Source organism: Castanea sativa, chromosome 2 (assembly GCF_040712315.1).
Source record: "Castanea sativa cultivar Marrone di Chiusa Pesio chromosome 2, ASM4071231v1".
NCBI lineage: Eukaryota > Viridiplantae > Streptophyta > Magnoliopsida > Fagales > Fagaceae > Castanea > Castanea sativa.
In genome coordinates this window covers 48765449-48788873 of record NC_134014.1, presented here as the reverse complement: position 1 = coordinate 48788873, position 23425 = coordinate 48765449, and the positions used below count along the sequence as shown (strand labels likewise).

At 33.7% G+C, this 23425-nt stretch overlaps 2 protein-coding genes across 2 annotated transcripts; one reads left to right on the top strand and one right to left on the bottom strand.

Annotated features, from left to right (window-relative positions):
* Positions 1-12367: 12367 nt before the first annotated feature.
* On the top strand, positions 12368-18872 carry LOC142625632 (vacuolar-processing enzyme alpha-isozyme-like). Its single transcript, XM_075799296.1, has 10 exons — positions 12368-12504; positions 16110-16337; positions 16447-16611; positions 16719-16875; positions 17013-17098; positions 17228-17424; positions 17591-17639; positions 17898-18107; positions 18244-18450; positions 18546-18872. Exons 2-10 carry the CDS (start codon positions 16125-16127, stop codon positions 18693-18695), a joined length of 1434 nt encoding a protein of 477 aa, XP_075655411.1. The 5' UTR covers positions 12368-12504; positions 16110-16124; the 3' UTR covers positions 18696-18872.
* Positions 18873-19149: 277 nt separating this feature from the next.
* LOC142626136 (uncharacterized) lies at positions 19150-23308 on the bottom strand. The gene is made up of 4 exons (XM_075799921.1): positions 23221-23308; positions 21975-22144; positions 20626-20726; positions 19150-19959 (listed from the first exon to the last, which is right to left on the bottom strand). Exons 2-4 carry the CDS (start codon positions 22070-22072, stop codon positions 19463-19465), a joined length of 696 nt encoding a protein of 231 aa, XP_075656036.1. The 5' UTR covers positions 22073-22144; positions 23221-23308; the 3' UTR covers positions 19150-19462.
* Positions 23309-23425: the final 117 nt, after the last annotated feature.

The following is a 23425-nucleotide window of genomic DNA, read 5'->3' as shown; positions in this document are numbered from 1 at the left end:
TGCACTTTTAGTTTCTACATTTTAGCTTTTTTCCATTTTGGTCCCTACATTTTAATTTTACCACTTTTAGTCCCTAAACCAATTAACGCGTGTTATTTTCATTATTTCCGTCTATCAATCGACTGAAATATCTGAGGTGGTTGATGGAGGAATTAAAATATTATAAAAAAATGTCATATCCGCATCTAATTTTTTTAAAAATAATTTATCAATTTTAACTAAAGAAAAAACAAAATTAAAAACAATAAAATATATAAATTTAGATCTAATTCATTTTGAACAAGAACACACAAGAACATGATCACAGATGTAACCATCAACACAAGAATATAAGAGCACAAACCTAGAACCAAACACAAACTCAAATTTAAAAACACAAAGAACACAATAACAAACTAAATCTTTCCTCTCCTCTGTGCCAAAGCTTCATGGCCACCATGGCCGAAGCTTCCTACACCTTCAATCTCTCTACCACTCAAACTAAATCTCACACACTTCAAACACTTGAGACCCAAAACCTGATCTGAGTCCATCACTCTTTAAACCTCGGCTTTTCTCTCTTTGATCCAAAACGAGGCACAACCTCCCTGTTCCACCACAGAACTCAGCCAACACCACCACGGAACCAACACTTACAAGACTCTCAACCTAAGGCCAAAATCAACAAACACTCTCTCTAAATCCGAATCTCTTTACTCCCAAACCCAAAAGCTACTCTTCGATCTACAAGCTAAGAGCATCCTGAATGGCGCTTGATCCACAAAAATGAGATGTGGCAGTTAAAAGGCGAAACAAAGGGTAAGTGTTGGGTATATGTGTTTGTGTGCTTAGTGTTGTGAGGCTTTATGAGCATGTAACATGTGTAATAACACGCACACCCAGATCGGGTTGGTTAGATCTGATGGCTGCGCCAGATTGGTGGAGGTGGAGATTGTGGTGGCTGGGTTAGATCAGTGGTGTTGGTTCAGTTTTTTTGGATCACAGGTGATGGGTAGATCTGGGTTTTCCAGGTCTGGATCGGCTAGGTCCCTTATGGGTTTAAAGGGAGGTTGAGATATTTTACTTTGTGTTGGTATGGTTGAGGGATTGAGCTGGGTTTGTTCAATTTTGTGGGTATTTTGTTAATGATTGTATTGATTTAATTTTCAGATTTAAACCTATTTTTTCTTTTGGATAATTTGGTTTGTGTATATATATGGATTGATTTTTTTTTTTTTGTACAATATTCTTTTATGATTTTTCTGTGTTTGGTTTCTGGGTTTGTATGATTTTTTTGGGTTTGTGCTCTTATGTTCTTGATGGGTTTATATGATTTTCTGGATTTGACTTGGCATTTATTTTGAGAGTAAATAGTTTATGTTTGTTATTGTGTTCTTTGTGTTTTTTAATTTGAGTTTGTTTTTGGTTATGGGTTTGTGCTCTTATGTTCTTGTGTTGATGTTTAAATCTGTGATCAAATTCTTGTGTGTTTTTGTTCAAAATGAATTAGATCTAAATTTATGTATTTTATTGTTTTTAATTCTTTTTTTTTTCTTTAGTTAAAATTGAAAAATTATTTTTTCAAAAATTAGATGCTGATATGGCATTTTAATGCGAACCTCAATCGACACGCTTTGAGACCCAACAAAAATATTGAAATATTTAACCCAGGAAAGCTAAAAATCAGATTTATGATAGAAACCCTGACCCAACGTTTATAATCGAAACGCAAACCAAAGGTATAAGTTGACCTTGACCCAATGATTATAAAGAATCACGAACCAAAGGTATAAAGTTTGAACGCCACAAGGAAGAATCCTTGATAAGTTCACAGTTCTTGAAGAACCAAAAGAGAGCAAAGCCTTACCTTTTCTGAATTTTATTCAATAATTTTCTGAAAAACGTTTACAAACTTCAGAGCCTATTTAAGGGCTCCATAAAACTTGACAGACAAGAAAATATATTCTAAAATAACTCCTAATTGATACCTTACCATATCAGGAATCAAATTTGACCTAAAAAGCATTAATTGCACCTAAAAAACAAGGAAAATACCTAAAAAACGTACTAAATAATAAAACCCTAAATAAAAGTTGATTTGGTGTGAAATTAGCAAATTTAAAATAGGAAAAAATCTGTCTTAACTGATATAGAGCTGGAAAGTCAATCAGCCATTAATTCACGCCATAAATCACTTCCAATTAAGCCAGATTAGCCCTAAATAGCTTGAATTAAATTTATTACGCTTTCATTTTCCTTTGGGCCAAGCTTGGAATGTCCTGCGTTAGAATCAACCCAAATCTCTTGAATCAGCCCATTAAGTGCTTCTTTGATCTTCTTGGATCTTGCTCTTGTAATAGGCCCAACTGGAACATGCAATGGATCCTTGAATGCTTGTTGATTCTCATCACATTTTTTATAATATTTTAATTCTTCCATTAGCCACCTCAGATATTTTCGTCGGTTGACTGACAAAAAGGACAAAAGTAACACGTATCAATTGGTTTAAGGATTAAAAGTAATAAAATTAAAATGTAGGGACTAAAAATGCATTTACGTATTTTGTTTTTATAATGAATAAACCTGACGCCACAATTCGCCCATGTGACAAGATGTGGTTGGTGGAGGGTGTCTCTACATGAACTCACCATCACTCTACCACCAACCACAACTTGCTCATGTGTCAAGTTGTGGCACCAGAACTACTCTTTTATAATTGTTAACTGCGTAATTTTAGAAGCTTCTCTTTTTTGGATTTTTGTACACTTGGAGCTTGTGGAGTGGATATGCCCTCTCAACTAGGTAGTAATATTCTCTTCCAGCATTTTGAGCTCTTTTTTTTTCTTGATTAAAAAATTGATTAAGAAAGTAAATGTCAGTTTGGTTGTGTTGTTTAAACAACAATTTTCATTGTTTAAATAACACAACACATATTTCCACAATATTTTTTCACCTACATGTATTTTCACAATATTTAAACAACTTTACTAGAATAACGTTAACAAACGGGCCTTAAATATTCCTAATATTATCACATTGATTAAACAATGCAATTCGGATTATTCAATATTTTTTAATTATAAAAGATGTTGAATTCTGTAATAATCCAATTTTTTTTGTTTGAAAAACAAACACACACACACAAGAGAGAGGAGAATAAGTTCTAATACAAAAACAAACTATAAACTTCACTCAAAAGTCATAGTAACTTTGAAGGAATTTAGAACTAATAAGTCTTCTTTTATTTTTCATGGATGTGATACAAACAATATCAATTTTTCTATAAGTCTTTAATAAGCATGTATGTTGATGTCTTGCCTCAAACGGTTAGTAGGGCTCTTTCCTTCTCACTATCTGCTCCAAATCCTTTCCTTCTCACTATTTGTTCCTAATCCTCTTTTTCTATTCACAGCCAATGGAGTTCATTGAAAGTTTATGGAAGAAGTTCTCACTATCTGATGTTGAAGAAACCGGAGTTTCATGCGCCAAAAAAGATCTCCCACAAACTTTTCATACTTGCTGCTAAGTTCTTTACGAAACGACTGGTCAATGTCGAATCGGTGGCCCATACTTTTCGCCCACTGTGGAGATCGGAAAAGGATGTTCACCTCAAAGACATGGGAGACAATAAGCTGTTTTTTATTTTCGAAGATGAATGTGACCTGGCCAGAGTCATTAAACACGAACCATGGACTTACGACAAGCACTTAGTGGTGTTTGAAAGGGTGGTTGAGAACGTATCTATCTCGGCTTTAGCGTTTCGTTTCTCTGCTTTTTGGATTCAAATTCATGATTTACCAATCCAGTGCCTTAACTCGGTAACGCGAGATACCATTGGAAGGTCATTGGGTACTCTCCTACAAATGACTGACTCGGAAGAGGAAGGTGGCAAAGGAAATTATTTAAGGGTCCGTGTTAAGGTTGACATTTCCCAACCCCTAAGTAGAGTCCGCAAAGTCTGGTCTGAAGGTAAATTCATCGGATGGGCAGCTTTAAAATATGAGCGTCTACCAAATTTTTGTTATTGGTGTGGGATGGTTTCTCACGATGACCGCGACTGCAAAAGATGGCTTCGTAGTAAGGGATCTCTGAAAACCTACGGTGAATGGATAAGGGCTGAAGTTGATTTTTCTACTAGGAAGACATCCATTACTATCCCAGGATTCAAGCAAAAAAGTTTCAAATCGGCACAGCCTCCTACTCATACACACGAACACCAGTCCGACATTATTCCGGCAAAGAAATCTCTTGCTATCCCCAAGCAACCAACGGCGGCTCCTCCTATCACGGAACCGCTAGTTTCAAAAAAGGAAAGTACTAAGGCTCACCAATCCGTTACGGATTTTCAGGAAACAGTTGGAGTAAATGAAGGAAGTGATGGCTCCATTCCATCCCAGTCCGAGGTGATAACGCCTAACGCCATAATGGAGTCATTAAACAACAGTAAAGCAAAAGAATTAAAGCGGGAAAAGGCAGGTGTGCTTGGAAAATAGGTCGAACAGTATGTATCATTGGCCCAACCTTAACTTGTTGGTACTGGGCCTCCTATGGACATAAAGCCCACTGTCAAGCCAGAGAATTCCCTTGGCCCAAAGTCACTCAAAACCACTTGGGTTAGGAGGGCCCGTGACACAAAAGAGAGACCTAGTGAAACTATTATGTTAGATGTTGAAGACAAAAGAGAGGCAACGCAACCCAAAGACCTTCAACCCTTAAAGCAGCAAGTACTATGCAACGATGAAGCTCTTGTTTCTATCTCAACGGTAGTGGCTGTTGATCAACCCCGCCGATCGCTATGAATTGCATAAGTTGGAACTGCCGTGGATTAGGGAGACCACGTGCAGTTCTCGAACTCACCGAGATGGTGAACAAATACTCTCCTTCAATAATTTTTCTTATGGAAACCAGATCAAAAGATAGCTCTCTCAAGAATCTTCGTTCTAAACTGCATATGGATAATGTGCACATTGTCCCACGACACAACACAGGGGGCGGCCCAGCTCTTTTTTGGAAGAACGGGACTGATCTTCACATTCTTGATTCTTCGCCTTCGCACATAGACGCAGTAGTCAACCCGGGAGTGGATGACGTCTGGCAGTTCACCGGTTTTTACAAAAATTCGGTAACAGCCAACCGGGAACACTCTTGGGCACTACTTAAGCACTTATGCCTCAAAATGGACCTTCCATGGCTCTGTTTGGGAGACTTCAACGAAATCGTCAAGGCGGAAGAAAAATTAGGTGGGTCACTACGTAGGGAAAGACAAATGACAAACTTTAGAGCAGCTCTTGACTTCTGCAGTTTACGTGATTTAGGGTATGTGGGCTCTCCTTTTACATGGTGTAATAATCAATTTGATGGTGAGGTAACTTGGATCAGGTTGGACAAGGGAGTAGCTACAACGGCTTAGACTCAATTATTTCCTACAGTCAGAGTCGATCACATTTCAGGTTCTCTGTCAGATCATTGTCCCTTATGGGTTTGTTCAGATGATGAAAATGTCAGATTTTATAAAAAGGGGAGACCATTCCGGTTTGAGGCAGTATGGATGAAAGATGAGAGTTGTGAAGGTGTGATAAAAAATGCTTGGAATGGGACATCCTTAAACAATCCGATGGAAAGTTTAGTGAGGAAAGTAGATTCATGCCGGTCTTTTCTTCAGACTTGGAGTAAACTATCTTTTGGAAACATCTGTCGTCTGTTGCAAAAAAAGAAGAAACTACTAGCTCAAGCCAAAGCACTGTCCATGGCTGAAACGAATCATGATCATGTCAGAATTCTTCGAGGTGAAGTTTATGACTTGATGGTTAAAGAAGATTGCTTATGGCACCAGAGAGCAAGGGTGGATTGGCTTAAGGCAGGGGACATGAATACTAGCTATTTTCATAGCCGTGCAACTTAGAGAAACAGGAAAAATTACATCTCCAAACTGGTGTTAGACAATGGTGCAACCATTGAGGAAGAACAAGGAATCGGCGAGGCCTTTGTGGGGCATTTCTGCAATTTGTTCCAAGCTACACCTACTGCCAGTTTCGATTCAATTCTACAAGGAATTGAGCCAAAAGTCACAGATCAAATGAATGCAGAATTGACGCAGCCTTTCTCTGCTCTTGAGGTGGAACAATCCCTTAAACAAATGAAGCCTCTGACAGCACCGGGACCTGACGGTATGCCCCCAATCTTTTTTAAATCATATTAGAGTATAGTTGGGAAAGATGTAACTAAAGTAGCTTTATCTGTTTTGAATACTGGTGTCATGCCTCCCAATATAAATCATACATTTATCTCCCTCATCCCTAAAATGAAATCTCCAACAAACCCTAGAGAATTTCGCCCCATTAGTCTTTGCAATGTCGTATATAAAATTATATAAAAAACAATTGCAAACTACCTAAAGAAAATCATTCCCAAACTTGTATCCGAAACCCAAAGTGCCTTCATGTCCGAACGCCTTATATCTGATAACATTCTCATTGCCTTTGAAACCTTATATCACCTCAAAAATAAAAGAAATGGCAAGTCTGGGTTAATGGCTTTGAAATTAGACATGAGTAAAGCCTATGACAGGGTTGAGTGGAATTTCCTAGAAAAAATCATGGAACGTTTGGGTTTTGATAACAAATGGATCTCCCTCATAAATTGTTGCATTCGAACTGTTTCTTTTTCCATTTTGGTGAATGGTGAACCACGCGGATTGATCCACCCTAGTAGAGGTCTCCGCCAAGGAGACCTCTACTAGTGGGAAATTGCATGGAGTGTCCTTATGCAAGGAAGGGCCGAAGGTCTCTCATTTATTCTTCGCTGACGACACTTTGTTATTTTGCCAAGCAAATGATAAGGACTGTCAAACAGTGTTGGACATTCTTGCCACATATGAACAAGCTTCCGAGCAGCAGATAAATCGCGGCAAAACTCAGTTGTTCTTTAGCACAAACACAGAGCAACACACAACAAAATCTTAGATTTGCTTGGAGTTTTGACAGTTTCTCAATATGAAAAATATTTGGGTCTCCCATCCTTTGTGGGGCGAGCAAGGAAACAAAGTTTCAGCTACATTAGGGAGAGAATTTGGAGTAAAATCAAGGGGTGGAAAGAAAAACTGTTGTCCCAAGCCGGTCGTGAAGTCCTCATCAAATCAGTCCTACAAGCAATGCCTTCCTTCACTATGGGGTGCTTCAAACTCCCCAAAAGCCTTTGTAAAGACATTGAATCTTTGATCCGCAAGTTTTGGTGGGGTTACAAAGGGGAGGCTAGAAAAACTCCCTAAGTAGCGTGGAACAAGCTCTGCTTACCAAAATCTCAAGGGAGTTTGGGGTTTAGAGATATTGAAAATTTCAACCTTGCCTTATTGGGGAAACAGGTTTGGCGCCTCCTCCATAACACTTACTCCCTGCTCTATAAAATGTTCAAAGCCAAGTTCTTTCCCAATTGCTCTATTTTAGACAACCAAGTGAAGCTCTCCGGATCCTACGCCTGGCAAAGTATCCTTAAGGCAAGGGAAGTGATCAAAAAGGGTTCAATTTGGCGTATTGGAGATGGAAGGCAGGTTTATATCCGTGGTGATAAATGGCTACCTGATAAGTTTTCAAGCAGAGTTATATCGCCACAGAAAAATCTGCTCAACACTGCTCTGGTATGTGCAATCATTGATGAAGATGGCCGCTGCTGGGATGAAGAACGGGTGCTATCTGATTTCCTTCCACACGAGGCTCGAGCCATCCTTGGGATCCCTCTAAGCTCAAGGCAGGTCCCTGACACACTCATCTGGTCAGGCACAAAATCTGGGAAGTATTCGACTAAGAGTGCTTATAAATTGCTCTCTGGAACTACTACCACAGGTCCATCAAATCCGTCAGCTCACAGCAGTTTCTGGAAACACATTTGGGAATTGGGAGTTACAAATAAAATTAAACATTTTATTTAGCGAGCATGCTGCGAATCCCTTCCCACAAAGAAAAATCTGTTTAACAGGAAAATAACTCGAAATGCCACCTGTGAACTTTGTCCTAATGGTGTAGAGGATGTTGTTCACTCATTGTGTGGCTGCCAAGTGCTTAAAGAAGTTTGGTGGGAAGAACCATGCCTCAGGAATCAGCTTGCTGTGCAGTTCGTGGATTTTCGAGATTTATGGATTGGGATTGCAAACAATAACGAACACTTCCTTGCGGAGCGATTTGCGTATGTAGCATGGAGTATATGGCACAATAGAAATGCTACCAGGTTGAAGACTACCTGCATACCATATAATAGGATTTATGGAGATATGCTTGATCGTTTCAAGGAATACCAATCTGCACAAGACCAAAAAACGACAGCAAATTCAGATGCACCAGTGCAGATGCCAAACTCAGTCCCTATACATTGGAAGCCACCACGGAGTCCTTATTGTAAAATAAACTTCGACGGTGCTGTATTTCAGGACTTGCAGATGGCAGGTATTGGTGTGGTGATAAGAAATTCATGTGGCCAACTCATTGGTGCACTCTCGGACAGAATAAACCTCCCTTCAGCAGTGGATGATGTAGAGGCTATAGCCTGCAGAAAAGCAATTTCCTTTGCTCTGGAACTCAGCGTTGATGAAGTGGAAATTGAAGGTGATTCTGCAACAATCATTAACGCTATTAACTCAGACTCAAGTAGCCTAAGCCCCTTTGGTCACATTGTTGAGGACATTAGAGCTCTAGCTTTGAATTTTGTCTCATTCTCTTTTTCACATGTAAAAAGACAGGGGAATGCAGTTGCTGATAAATTAGCAAAACTAGCCAAATATTCCCCTTGTCCACACTATTGGTCTGATGGCATCCCCGGTGATGTCCAAACTCTTGTAGCTGATGACAGAAGATTCTGTTGATTAATAAAAAAGCATTGTCTTGTTTCTCAAAAAAAAAAGAAAGAGGAATGAGTTCGGCATAGCCTGATTTAATAGATCTTCTTTGTGAAATCACAAGTTAACTAAAAGAACTTGAAAATTAGAGAAACTTTATTGATAGTAATAACGAGATTACAATGCCTAAATTACAAAAAGCCTAAGCTACGAAGTCTAATTCATGTGAGGTGAATTTGATGCAATGTCTGTGGTTTTGATAGATGATTGTGCGTGTCTTGGGTGAGAAAGTGCTTTTCTATTTATATATGGAACTTTGACGGTTAAAGTTGTTCCTTCTAGCGTGTTGTGTTGCAACTGCTCTTTTCCCCACAAATCCTAACTAATATTCCTCCAGAAACTGTCTCTAAGTAACTCCTCTAACTCACATGCTTATCATGTGCGCCTTTCACTCCATTAGTTCCATGCAAGATGAGATTGCGATTATTCACGTGACTTTCATGTGTTCTTGTTTCGACGTATACACGTGAGTTGTTCCTTGTGGCTCGAGGCAATTATCATGACTTGGATATCAATAAGCCGGCATTTGTCTTTTTCTAAGGAATTGATTTATTATGACTGTGTTAGTGACATATATCTTATATAATCTTTTACAACATCATCATATCATATATTATATAATAAAAGTTAGGTTTAAAAGTCGTGGTTGCGTCAAGTAGTTTTATTAAATTACATAATTTTTTTAGATTTTTAAAAATTTATACATTTTTTTTTTGTTCTTATCTTCTTCTCCTCTAATTTCTAAGTTGATAAATTTTTTAATTTGATTATAATCCAAATTCTATATCTAATCTCTTTATTATTAATTTATCCATAATTTCTAGTTATAATTCAAATTCTTTATCTAATCCGTTTATTATGAATTTAGTTTTTTACTATTTTTTCATTATTAAAATGCTAAACTATTATAGAAAAGTATTTTAAAATATATGTGATTTGAGGTACATATTATCAGTATTGAGATTTTGTGTATTCAAGTATTATGAATGTAAGGTTTTGTGGTAGTAGACGCGTGCCGTTTGTAACTTTACATTTTATTCTATATTTAAGATATTATTTTATTAATTTACAATATTTATTCAATACTTCAATTATAGATGATTCTTGACTAAACTCGTGCTTCGCACGAGCAAAACACTAGTATCTAAATAAAGTAATGATTATAGTATTTACCACATGTAATAAATATTATATTTATGTAAATTAAATATTTGTCCCAATACCATCGTAAAGTAATGATCATTTGCATTTTTCTTATTCGTAAAATTTACTTTTTAACCATGTCTGACACCATTGGCAAGGAGGAGTGTGTTATTTTACACATAAATGGATGGCGAGGTTTAGTCTGGTGGTGGCGTTTTCAAGGAGGATTTTGTTAATTTGTTCAATGTGAAAAGTTTACATGTGTTTGTGTGTGTGTGTGTGTTTTCACGGAATAATTAAAGTATGAAAAACTAGTTTAGAAATATAATTATTTTTGAGTAAATAATACATTAGTTGAATTCAAGTCATAGTCCAACCATAATGACATGATTTGTAACGTTCTATATAAGTGGTTAAAACTCCACCTTATACTCATGCTCTTCCACTATCTACCTATTAAAAATAAAACATACATGGTTTTATTGCACAAAAGCCAAGGCAATTTGTCTCCATCAAAGTTGTAATTTTTTTTTAAGAATACTAAGTATTTTTAACACATATAAACAGAAAGAGATGAAAAAGTTTTTTTTTAAGAAACTTTTAGTGGTGTATATCTAAAAAGGCTAATTCTTTGATACACAGTACAAACTTTAAACTCCTCTAACTCACACTCATTTTCCAATGTGGAATTAACTCACCGTTTTTTCTTTTGAGAATACTAAGTATTTTTAATACACACACGGAGAGAGGAGAGAAGGTTCTTTTGTAATTCTATTTTGATGATCATTTCAGTTTGTTTATTGAAATAGAATATTTTAGTATCAATGTATTTTAACATACCATTTTAGGATTATCTCAATTTTCATATTTTATATATACTTATATATATATATATATATATATATATATATAATCTCATTAAAAGGATTAGGAAATGCAAATTGTTAAATTAATATATTTTAAAAATATAAACATATTATTATATCAAATTCTCAAATATTTAATCATTTCAACCAATTTGAGCAATAAAATAATTTTTTAGATTTTTTATTGTATGTGTTATTAAATCTGCTTTTGCCTTTTGATACTATTTTTGTTTCAATTTTTGCCAAAAAGGGCATGGGAAATAATTTATATTCCAAATCAATTATTTTTTTCCTTTTGATAACAGTTATTCTTATATAAATTTTATAAAATTAACCATATAATATAAATTATTTGTATATAAATAATTAGTGTACTGTTTATAGGTAATTCATTCATGAAAAATCAATTCATTTACCCTCAATACATGACAATTTAATTATTTTATGGGAACAATACAATTAATTTAGACAATATAAACATAAAGTTTCAATTTTAATGAGTTGGAAGGAAAAATTAAATATAAAAAAATTGTGCCACTTAGCAGGATTTTTTTTTTTGTGAGAAGACAGTTAGCAAACCTTAGACCGCTATATGACTAATGTTTTTGTTTATTTCAGTGTATAATGTGTTTGAAACGGCTATATTTTTTGGCATGAAACTCGTGAGAGTTATGTTTTTGGCATGGAATTTGTGAGAGAATATATATATATCAGAAGCAAACTTGTTATGTATAACTAAGAGAAAAAGCACCAAAAAAATAAAAGTAAAAAGACTAGTGGATTTTTTTTTAATTATTGATCTTGAGTTTGTTGATAATATTGGAAGACCCCAATTATATATATAAATCAGTTGTTTGCCTTAATCACAACTAATTCAACAATTTCTTTTTGATATTAAACTAACTTAACAAAAGCAATTATTAGAAGTGGACGTCATAGGTTGAAACTATCTCTTTAAAAAAAATTAACAAATCAGTGCCTCATTGCCCAACCACCTTGACTATAGTCAAGCACTTGATAAGCTTGGTGGCAATATTATCACACACAATGCAAGTAGTGCAATATTGGGTGCATATTAAATTAAGAATGTGAAGCACTTAGGACTTTAGGTCTTATGCAATTTAGTTAAATATTCTTAGAATCTAAAAAAATTCAAAGCACCAAAATAATTAAGAATGTGAAGCACTTAAGCCTGGCCAACTCAGTCAAAGATATTTGTATACGTCACGTTTATGAGATTTCTTTGGGTTTTTTTTTTTTTTTTGTTCCCTTTTCTAGAAGAAATTATTGAAGAGGAATCTATGAAATGATTGAAGAGGAATAATAGATGAAACGCATTTAAAAGATATCATCATTTTTTTGAAACTTTGAATACTTAATATGTAAATGGCTTATGACAAACCTTCCAATTTTGTTTAAAAAGATCTGTATATACAGATACAAAGCACTTAGTGCCGTAACGTACCATCATTTCTTTGCCTATATCGAAGATTGAATCTAAACCATCCATTGGGTATCTTCATACTCTATTAATATGTTTGTCTTAATGAGTTAATTATAAGATTGCCTTTGTGTTAAAGAGTTTTGAGTGAATTCATTCCTCTTGAGGGTTCTGTGCATGCAAGTCCTTTGGTAAGTACTAGTATATTTTGATTATTTTCCTTTTCTTTAATTTCCTCTAGTCCTTATTTAGATATTCTTCACAATCCTTCCTTCTTTTAATTATGCATGTTTCTTTCTAATTTTAAATTAGAGAGTCTTAATGATTTCCTTTTCTTTCTTTTTTAATTGCCTCTATTGAGTTGGATTAATTCTTTAGATAGCCAAGTATATTGTTTATCTTTATACTTAAACAGAATTTTGAGGTGCTCTAATATTTAAAAAGGGTAACTTAGACTAATATTTCCTTTGTTTTTGATAGTATTCTATTGAGATTTGCTTAAGTTTATATTTATTATTTATTTTTTTCTAATCACATGATGTGCTATTGTTTTATTGACCAAGAATATCATGCATGCCATGTGGTCAATCAATTTCAAAATTTATTTTCTACATTATTTTATTATTATATTATTCAATAATTTAATCTTGTTATTGATAAGGAGGCTTATTCTTTCCAAAACGATCTTGTAGTTGACATGACAAATATATCTCCTTTGTCATGAAAGATTCAGTGGTGAAAGCAGTCAAGCCATTGTCACACCACCAAAGTTATAGTTTTTATTTATCGAAAAAAAAAAATTTTCATTTTTTTTTTTTGAGAAGGTTATTTTTCATTTAATGGCACCGAAATATGATTTTTTTTTTAATACGTGAAGTAAAAGAAGCTTAAAACTTATTCATCACGTGGGTGTACTTTATGATACTAGTATTTATTTTCTAGTAGTATTTAGAGGGAGATTGAATAGATATATATAGTCCACTCAAAAAAAGAAAAATCAATTTTAGAAAAAAATGAAGAAAAAAAAAATCAAAGAATCTTAATGAAAGACGGTCAAGACAAGAAGGTGTTAATGCATTCTATCATGAATTGTACACTTTGTCTTATCAAAAAAAAAAAAAAAAAGAATTGTACACTTTGTTTGGTTGTAATTAGGGGAAGGGAAGAAAAAGGAAAAGAGAGAGGGAAGGGAAAGAAAAAGGAAAGGGTAGGGAAAGTTAGCTTCCTTAGCTTCAATATTCAGATGAATTTCAATCTGCATATACATCTGTGTCTCAAAAAAAAAAAAAAAAAAAAACTTCATATACATCTCTTTTTTTTAGATAAAAATCAGTTGTTAATAAATTTTCATTGTAAATAGCTTTTCGTAAACATATATTTTGGCGTCTAGTGAGATTTTAAAATCATATTTAATAGCCCCATCGTTGTGATTTTACACGTTTTGCGTTGCATCTTTTGAGGTGAAATTACAAGATGCACTTATATAAAAAAAAAATGAAGTTTTTAAATCTCCCAAAATCATAAAGCTGAACAGACTACTCCGAATAACAATATTAGATTCTCTCAAAAAAAAAATCGAAATATTAAAAAAGATATAGCTTGTAAAAGACATTATTAGTGATGTAGTACATATTGCACTATTTGTTTAGTAAATTTCTAGAGATTGTAGCAAATTTATAAATATCCACAAATAAGCTAATATTTATTGTTATTCTTATTATAGTTGATAGAGAAATTTACTTGAAAATCATATATTCCCACAGAAATATGGAAGTAAACATCTATCTACTAAAATTGGAGGAACATATATGAATTCCCAGTCTTGAAATGTGAATATTTTCACTTATCCGTACTTAAAAATTGTCCATAAGTTTCCTGTAAATTTAGAGGGACAAAAACACATAATTTTTAAAATAAAATCCTCTAATTTTTGGTATTGTTGCTTTACTCAGAAAAAGAGGAGCTTTGGTATTTGAAACTTCATATTAGTTGTTAAAACGTGTTTATTGTCCAATCTCTAATTTTACCTTGAAATAGTTAATCAGGCAATTATCTCTTGAAAAGTAAACTACTTCTCATTTTAACTATAAAAGTTATTTGTGTTGTACAACTTTATTAAAAATGACTTGGAAAAAAGAAGAAGATAGATTTTGGCTTGAGAAAAATTTATGTGCATTATCAATATATGTTATAAATCTCATTAAATAAATGAGATGTGTTCAAATTACACCTAGTAAAATGTGTTCAAGTTACACTTAGTGTAACTCTTATAAATTTACACCTTTTTGTACAGTAGATTTCTAAGAAATCGAACGGTTAAAAAATTCTCATTAAATGCTATTGGTTTCCACCTTTTTGCCTAATTAATACTAGCATTCTTTCTTTCTTCCTCTCTCTCTCCTTATTTATTGATTTCCACCATATATATAATATTTTCTTCAACACAATCTAACAAAAAAATTAAAAAATAATCTCTTAATCATTGATTTCACAAAACTACCCATAACAAGAGTCAAATGACATTCAATTTTCTCCTTAAAATAAATAAATAAAGGAACTTCAAAAAAACTTCAAAATCTGAGCCTATCACACACTAAACAATCAAATCGGATGGGAATGCTTAAAAGTTTTTTTAGTAAGTGACCAAGCTTAAACTTAACTGCTAAGGAAATATATAGCGGGTCAATATTCTAGTTGGAGTGAATTATATTTTATTAATCTTTTTTGCTTGTCCTCTAGGAACTTTGTTTAATTGAAATCTGTTCAAAGCTAACAAATACGGACAATTTTTTTCTTTTATTTTACAAGACTCCTTAATTAATTTTCCAATTATTATTTTTGTAAGAGATTGTATGAATCTTATTGTATTTTGTATTTTTCGCCGACGATACAAACACAAACACCTACCCTTGGAAACGTATGAGTCACTTGGATTCAAAACATATACGTATTTATTTTTTCCAATTATTATATTATTATTTGTAAGAGACTATATAGGTCTACCTTTCAATTGTTTTTTGATGAAATGGGATGTTTGATTGTTTAGTGTATGATAGGCTCAGATTTGAAGTTTTTTTTAAAGTTTATTTATTTATTTTAAGGAGCAAGTTCAAAGTCATTTGCTGACTCTTGTTTTGGGTAGTTTTTTGAAATCAATGGAAATGAGATTATTTTTCAATTTTTTTTTGTTAGATTGTGTTGAAGAGAATATTATTTGGTGGAAAGAAATAAATAAGGAGAGAGAGAATGCTAGTATTAATTAGGTAATAAGATGGAAAATAATATCATTTAATGGTGTTTTTTTTAACCGTTAGATCTCTAAGAAATTTATGATGTAAAAAATGTGTAACTTAAACCTCTCTCTCTCTCTCTATATATATATATATATATACATATATATATATATATATATGTTATAGAACTCTTAAAAAAAAATTATTATTTGTATATATGTGCACGACACTATTGATCACTTATTCATTAAATCGTGATTCTTTGTACTTTGGTTTGACTAAAAATGTTTATCAGTGTTTTTGAAAAAAAAAGTTTCATTGTACTAAGAACATTTAATCTTTTTCATTCATCTTGTTATAATTAATTAAGACGTAAGACTATAAAAGTTCTATAAAATGTCATCTTTTTGCAAGAATTATTTACCCAGCTTCATATCAATCAACTAGTTCTCTCTCTCTCTCCTTTTTTTTTTTTAATGACTAAGTACCAATCTACTATCACATAGACAATAATTATCACAGCTTCTATTTAATTATCAGCTTCTAAACATGCTCCTTTACAGGTTGTCTAAACCACAATGATTTGTTCTGGGCATGGTGCATTTATAGTACTTCTTGCACTTTCATGTTTGATTGTGCCTATCACAGACGCATCCAAATTACCATCAGAAGTACTGGATTTCATTCATGGTGATACTATAAAAAATGCTGGTTGTAACACCAATCTCAGTGGAAAGAGATGGGCGGTTCTAGTTGCCGGATCAATGGGTTACGATAATTATAGACATCAGGTATAGATTTGACAAAATTATTTGTACTTGTTTGAACATATAAGTAAAGTTTTTTGTTCATTAGCAAAAAGAACTCAGTAGTTTTAAAATTGAATTTTTGGAAATGCAGGCTGATGTATGTCATGCATATCAAATATTGAAGAAAGGTGGGTTAAAAGATGAAAATATCATTGTGTTCATGTATGATGATATTGCATTCGATGAAAACAACCCCAGACCTGGTGTGATTATCAACAAACCAAATGGTGGTGATGTTTATCAAGGAGTGCCCAAGGTCTTTTCTGCTATAGTTATACAATTTCAATTATGAGCTTGTTATAACATCCATTAACATTTAACAATACTTAATTATATGAGTTTAATTTATATTTCTTCTTGTAGGATTATACAAAAGACCATGTAAATGTAAAAAACTTTTATGCTGTTATTCTTGGAAACAAAAATGCCCTCACTGGTGGTAGTGGTAAGGTTGTGAATAGCGGACCAAATGACCATATTTTCATATATTATACTGACCATGGAGGTCCTGGGGTTCTAGGTTAGTAATTTTACTTTAAATACCAAAAGTTGGATTGAATAATACAATAGTAAATTTTCAACTAGTTACAATACAATAATGTGAAGGTTTTTATTATCAAATACTAAGATAATTGAGTTCATCATACTTTTTGTTAGCGATGCCGAATGGTGAATATATTTATGCCAAAGATCTTAACAATGTGTTGAAGAAGAAGCATGCAGCAAAATCTTACAAAAGCATGGTAAGTTATCGACTCATCGTGATCCCTTCAAAAATGATTAATTTGCAATATTTAGCTTGTTTAGTAGTATTAATCTTTTTTGGGGTTCAATTACTTAATATGGTTTTATACTAACATGAAAAATTATAGGTATTTTACATTGAAGCTTGTGAGTCTGGGAGTATTTTTGAGGGACTTCTTCCAAATAATTTGAACATATATGCAACTACAGCATCAAATGCAAGTGAGGATAGTTTTGCAGCATATTGTCCAGAGGATTATGAAGCCGTTGAGAAATATGACACATGTTTGGGAGACTTATATAGTATTTCCTGGTTGGAGGATAGGTATGCAATATTTTGTATCATTATTAAAGTCATTTACTCTAATAACCTTACTGAAAATATTATCTCAAAACAAAAATACATTAGTTCTAATGATTTTATATTAAACCCGACACTTTTTTTTTTCTCGCTATGTGGCTAATTTTTCGAACTCAAAATTTTGGAGCAGTGACAAACATGATTTGCGCCAGGAAACTTTGCAGAAGCAATATGAAGCGGTAAAAGATTACTTCCTCTTGTAAATGTTTTACAAAACCTTATATTAAAAATGTCATAGTTGAATCTTAAAATAGGTCAATTATGTATTGTAGACTGTTTTTAAGTAATGATAAATTGAATCTTTTTGTAAATTGAAAAAAGAAACTAAAGAGTTTTCCTAAAAGGATTTCTAGATCTTCTTGTTGGACCCTCTATTGCTATGTCTGTGTCTTTGACCAATCATCAATTCAACCAAAATCCTGTGGATGCAATTACAGGTTCAAAGGAGAACAGTAGCAGGTGTTTCAGATCGCAGTTCACATGTAATGCAATATGGAAACAAAAAACAAAGTAATGAATGCCTCTACTATTACATGGGTACAAATCCTGCAAATGAGAACTATACTTTTGTTGAAAATCCCTCTTCACCATCAACTCTGAGGGTTGTTAACCAACGTGACGCGAATCTCCTTCATTTTTGGCACAAGGTTTTTCGTCTTTCAATCATTTGTTACAACTACTTTCTCATAGGTTCTTTAAGTTATATGTCTCTTTTTTTCTTTTAACAAAGTAATAATCATACTTTCTTGACCTTAAAAGTCACTTTCATTTTTTTTTTCTCAGTACAATAAAGCACCTGCAGGCTCTCATGAAAAGCTTAAAGCTCAAAAGAAACTAAATGATGAGATCTCTTTAAGGAAGCATGTGGACTACAGTATAAATCATATTGGAGAGCTTTTGTTTGGAAATGGTAATAGCTCAAAAGTGTTGGAGACTGTTCGGCCAAGTGGGCAACCTATTGTGGACGATTGGAATTGTTTTAAGATGCTTGTAGGTCCTTGATTCCTTCTTTCAAGTTTCATGTGTAGCTAAATTGCTAACCTCATGATTTTGATGTTAATATTTTTACCATTTTCATGCTGCAGGTAAGTACATATGAGAAATATTGTGGATCATTATCAAAATATGGGACGCAACACATGCGAGCAATTGCTAATATGTGCAATGCTGGGGTTACCATGAAGCAAATGGTTGCAGCATCAACTCAAACTTGTTTTAAGATACCCCCTACTTAATAGCATTTCTACAAAAATAGAATAAATGGATCAACCTGGATTTGCTTATCCTGCTCTAATGAGCTTCAGATGTATGTGCGTGAAATTTAGCAAGCTATTGGAATGGATGTACCTATATTCTGTGAATGTAAGTAGGTTTGTTATATAACATTTGAAAACAAAAGTATTAGAAGATTAGTCCATTATAACATATAAAGATAGCGGGCAGGATAGTTCAGCCTAAAATTTGTGCCAAAGTATTTGAAGGTAAGAATTGAACCTCTTAACAATCACTATTAGACTAACTTATGTTGCATTAGTGAATAAAACTAATAAAAAAATAAAAGGGAACAATAGCGGTACATAAGCATTTCAAACTAAAGAGAATGAAACTTCAAACTGCTTATGTACCTTCATCTAATTTATAAACAACTGAATATGTAAGTATGGTTACAGAAAATGTATGCATGGGTATGAATAATACACCTAAATGATCGCATCCATATGAAGCTCCAAAGTCCATAATGATAGAAGTGTAATAATGTTCTTTGTGCTCAATGTCAAATTTCAGCCTCCCCCCCCCCCCCCCCACCCCACACCTCGTTGTGCCTTTAGGCCTTAAGACAAAATCACAAAACGAAGCCCAGGTGAGAGCGTTGACCTTGTAATTCTTACACTGACACAGACACTCTAAACTTGAAATTGCATTTGTTAAGTCAAAAATTTTATAATTACTTCAATTTTAAAGACTGCTACAAACCAAAGCAGTATCTCCAATCATGATATGATCATCTAAACCGTCTCCTCTTGAAAATCCCAGCATCTTTTCGAGCATTTCTTACCTTACTCAATTGAAGGTGTCTTGAGCTCCTTAATCTTTGAGGCCTGCCCCTAACATGAACTGATACTTTCCCAGTCTTCAACCTTACATGATGGTGTTTGTGACTGTGTCCACTATGCCTACTTGAAGGGTTGAGAGATCTCTGAAGCCGATCTTTTCTTCTCTCTCTAACTGACTTTTGCTTTCTACTGACATTTAGATGATGATAGTTATCTGAAAAATCACTTTCATCGCTTGAACTGTACCCTAATTCAACATCTTGAAAACGGCGCCTGCGCCGGCGGTTTATCCTCTTGGTATTCTTTAACTTGTGCCACAAGAAACAGGTAATGTCTTCTAAAGCAAAAAAATATGTCTCACATGCTGCCCAACACATCTTACAAAGGCTTCTTACTATGCATTGGCAGATTCCCAACTTGAACAATAAGTAGAAGAATAACAACACTGATCAGAGAAAAATATAAATAAGTCATTTCCTTATCTTTAACTAAAATACAAAATTATGCAATTTAGTGGCTAAGCAGTCATTTCTAATTTGTAATAGATTTACATCAAGAATCTGATAGAGCTAGCACAATGTGCTTCAAGTAGCTTATCTGACAATGACAGAAAACAGTGATGTGGATAAATGCCATAAAAGAGAAGGTAAAAAAAAGCATGTATTAGTCTATTATTTATGGTTAAAAGTGAATAGTATGACCATAAAGAGTGATGCGTGTATATGTGAGTGCATAAATGCATATATAGGGTGCATGTGCGGACATACACATAAACATTGTAATATGTTTCACTTTAAAGGGTTCTAGAAGTAAAATTCTTCTAACAAATAAAGGGGAAAAAACAAAAGTTTCTTCTCGTCACAGGAACATATCAAACCTTCAGAAACAAATGGCAATCCTAAAACTCAGACAGAAAAATTAGCAACCCTGGGAGAAATAGTGAAGCAGAACCAGGTCAAGTGGTTGAAATGTGTCCATCAAAGAAAAGGAAAGGTGAACTCATCAGCTCATGTGATGTTTGCAAGGCTAACCATTTGAAACTAATGGAAGCAATATTAAAAAAAAAAAGGTGGAAAAAAACCATCAAGAAAACTATGGACAGAGGAATTACTTATGTAGCAAAGGACCAAGATCATTAACAGTTTCACCAGGTTGGAGACACATAAATGCTCAATGAAACATACTACATCCCATGGTCCTGAACAAACACCCCTGCAAAACAAGCAGATCAAAGTCAAAACAGAAGAACCAGAAAATCCATAACTATGAAAATGCATGCATGATAAAGTCACATTATCCATGATTGCAGTGGGTGAAACATGAGGACCCAAAACATATCTGAGCCAACTAAAGTTTATGTTCATAGGTCATAACCACACTTAAAACAACTAATAATGGTTTTCTTAAAATCAAAAAGATTGACCGAACTAATCCGCCAAAGTATCCTTTTGTCTCCTTCTCAGGGTCCATGATAATTGCCCAAATATGAATAGACTAATTATTTTAGAACAGGGTTGACTAGATGTTGTGATCAGATGTAAGCAATAATCTATTGCTCCATGAACCTATCTAACCCTGTTCATGAGATCATTTTAAAATTCTATCTGTTGGAATACACCTTTTCTGCATAGGAATACTTCTCTCCATTTTCCCTTTCTAAGGGGACTAACTGCAGACCACAAATGTCTCAAAAGATTCTGGTAAGAAAGGAACTGTTGGTCACTATTGTTTCGACACGTCAAAATATATGGAACACAGGCATGAATTTTCTACCTGAATACACAAAGCTTCAGATTCTGTGAACCAAAAAAAAAAAAAAAACCTATATGGAAAGGTAGGGGGGCTTAAACATAAAAATTTCTTCAACTTCTCAATCTGCTTTAATTAACACAATGCCTGCATAATTCTTTGTTTTATGTTCAAAAGCCCTTTCACAAGTTTTTGATATCAAGATTTGACAAACTGAACTGAATGTCTTTAAAAAAGCCATCATTGCAAGATAAGGAACCTACTATTTTATAATTTGCACCGTTCTCATGTGATCCTTGAGCAAAAGCAGAAATACCCCTTCAGTTACTTGACACTGGCCAAGTAGGTAGAGAAGTCTAATTTATGCTCAAGTTGGTGACTTTTGATGGAACAAACCCCAAATCTTTGGCTCCCATGTATTAATGTGGAAGGAATCTTACATAGCAGTGAAAGGTTTAGATAGAATAAAAAATAAAGATTCTGTTCCCAAGGAATATTGCAAGTTAAAGGAAAAATATGAGCTAGTTCCTAAATTGAAGTAAGAATAGACACAGGGAAAATGCAAATAGAATGAAAATAAATTGAAGCCAATCTCAGTGCCTACTGAGCTTCTTTCAACTTCACAACTTAGTTGATTAAGTGTAGCAGAGCCCAACGCTAGTAACAGACAGTATAAAACATGAAATTTAACAAGCAGAGAAGTTTTCTTACTCGCACGATGCACCAAAGATAGTCTTGATTGGAGCTGCAAATGCACTTCCAATAACACCTCCAATTCCATTTGCAGCTTTACTGATGACACCCCCCATTGTGAAATATTTCCACAGTCATGTCTCATTCAGAAGCCCATATCAAATGATATTAGCTCCATAGCAATTGAACTAAGAAAATAAATATTAGGTAGCAAGTGGGAATTTTAAAAAATAGAATAAAATAAAAGGTTATAAACGGTACCCAATATTGCTACATAGTTCAAACCTATTGTAGGTCATATGTTTTTCCCATTCTTATCATTAAAAATGCCATCTTCAATTTTTCCAACACCATAGATTCCAGAATGAAAATTTGTCCCTTAACTAGTAGTCCAAAATTATTTCCAAAACTTGGCCTTGAATTTTGAAAATAACAGCGCAATGAGGTCACATTTTACAAGCACACAAAGAAAATAAAAAACTTGGGACAACAGGATGAACAACATTAGTTAAAGTAAGTTCATACCTTTTTTTATTTTTTTGAGAAACAAATAAGTTCATACCTGGGTTGGGGGGAAATCTAAAAAAGGATTAAAGTAAGTCCAGATGTATACCATTGCTCAAAAAGGGACATCAGAAATCACATAGTACTGAAGGCATTCATATCTCAATCTCGTTTAAGAAGTTAGCCAAATAATCCCAACTAGCCTTTGAACACGCACTCATGCTCGTGCTTAGAGGCTCTTCTAATTTTTTTTTTTTTTTTTCCATTCACCATAATTTGGGTTACTGCATTTTCCAATCATAAATCATTCCACTGTTTACGATCATAAAACTAACCAAATAAAGAAAAATGGACATTTGAACCATCAATGTAAATTTAATTAAGAATATATCATTATGAACCAAATCATGGGGTCCATACACACACGTATACATATAATGGACAAATACATACCCATATATACATGTTCATAGCATCATATATAACCATTTCCCTACATCCAACAGGCAACAGTGTAAAACCCAACATATCAAAAAAATTTGGAACTTCTTCATAAGACCCAAGATTTCATTTTAATCCTTATATAAATTAACATAAGTTACATCTTCCATCTTTGTTTCAAAAGTTATACGTATAAAGAAAACAAAAAGCAAAGAGAAACACTGATATTAAGAATACTTTACCCCAAAAAAAATTGGTATTAAAAATAGGAAATGGACAAAGGGACAAAGCAGAAGTTTGCAATTATCTATGTTCTAACCTGGAATATGATTACAGAAGCCAAAGAGTTCTCAGTGTGTGCAATCTTACTATCGAAAACAGACTCTGAGAGTGGTAACGGTTCCAACGGTTAAGGTATCGGAAAAGACAATGATAAAGGGGGCTGCGAATGGGCCTTGGGTTGAACTTGGGCCTGTTTAACCTGAGGCTAATTTAGTTTCCAATTTTATTTATAAATACCACAA

What these genes read in the sequence shown, in the direction of transcription:
- LOC142625632 (XM_075799296.1), top strand. Translation starts at nt 16,125, where the DNA reads ATGATTTGTTCTGGGCATGGTGCATTTATAGTACTTCTTGCACTTTCA. An exon ending in ACGATAATTATAGACATCAG is followed by an intron (nt 16,338 to 16,446) that starts GTATAGATTTGA and finishes TTGGAAATGCAG; the next exon opens with GCTGATGTATGTCATGCATA. An exon ending in GGAATTGTTTTAAGATGCTT is followed by an intron (nt 18,451 to 18,545) that starts GTAGGTCCTTGA and finishes TTCATGCTGCAG; the next exon opens with GTAAGTACATATGAGAAATA.
- LOC142626136 (XM_075799921.1), bottom strand. Translation starts at nt 22,072, where the DNA reads ATGGGGGGTGTCATCAGTAAAGCTGCAAATGGAATTGGAGGTGTTATT. An exon ending in ATCTTTGGTGCATCGTGCGA is followed by an intron (nt 20,727 to 21,974) that starts GTAAGAAAACTT and finishes CTTGTTTTGCAG; the next exon opens with GGGTGTTTGTTCAGGACCAT. An exon ending in CTTGGTCCTTTGCTACATAA is followed by an intron (nt 19,960 to 20,625) that starts GTAATTCCTCTG and finishes TTCTCTGATCAG; the next exon opens with TGTTGTTATTCTTCTACTTA.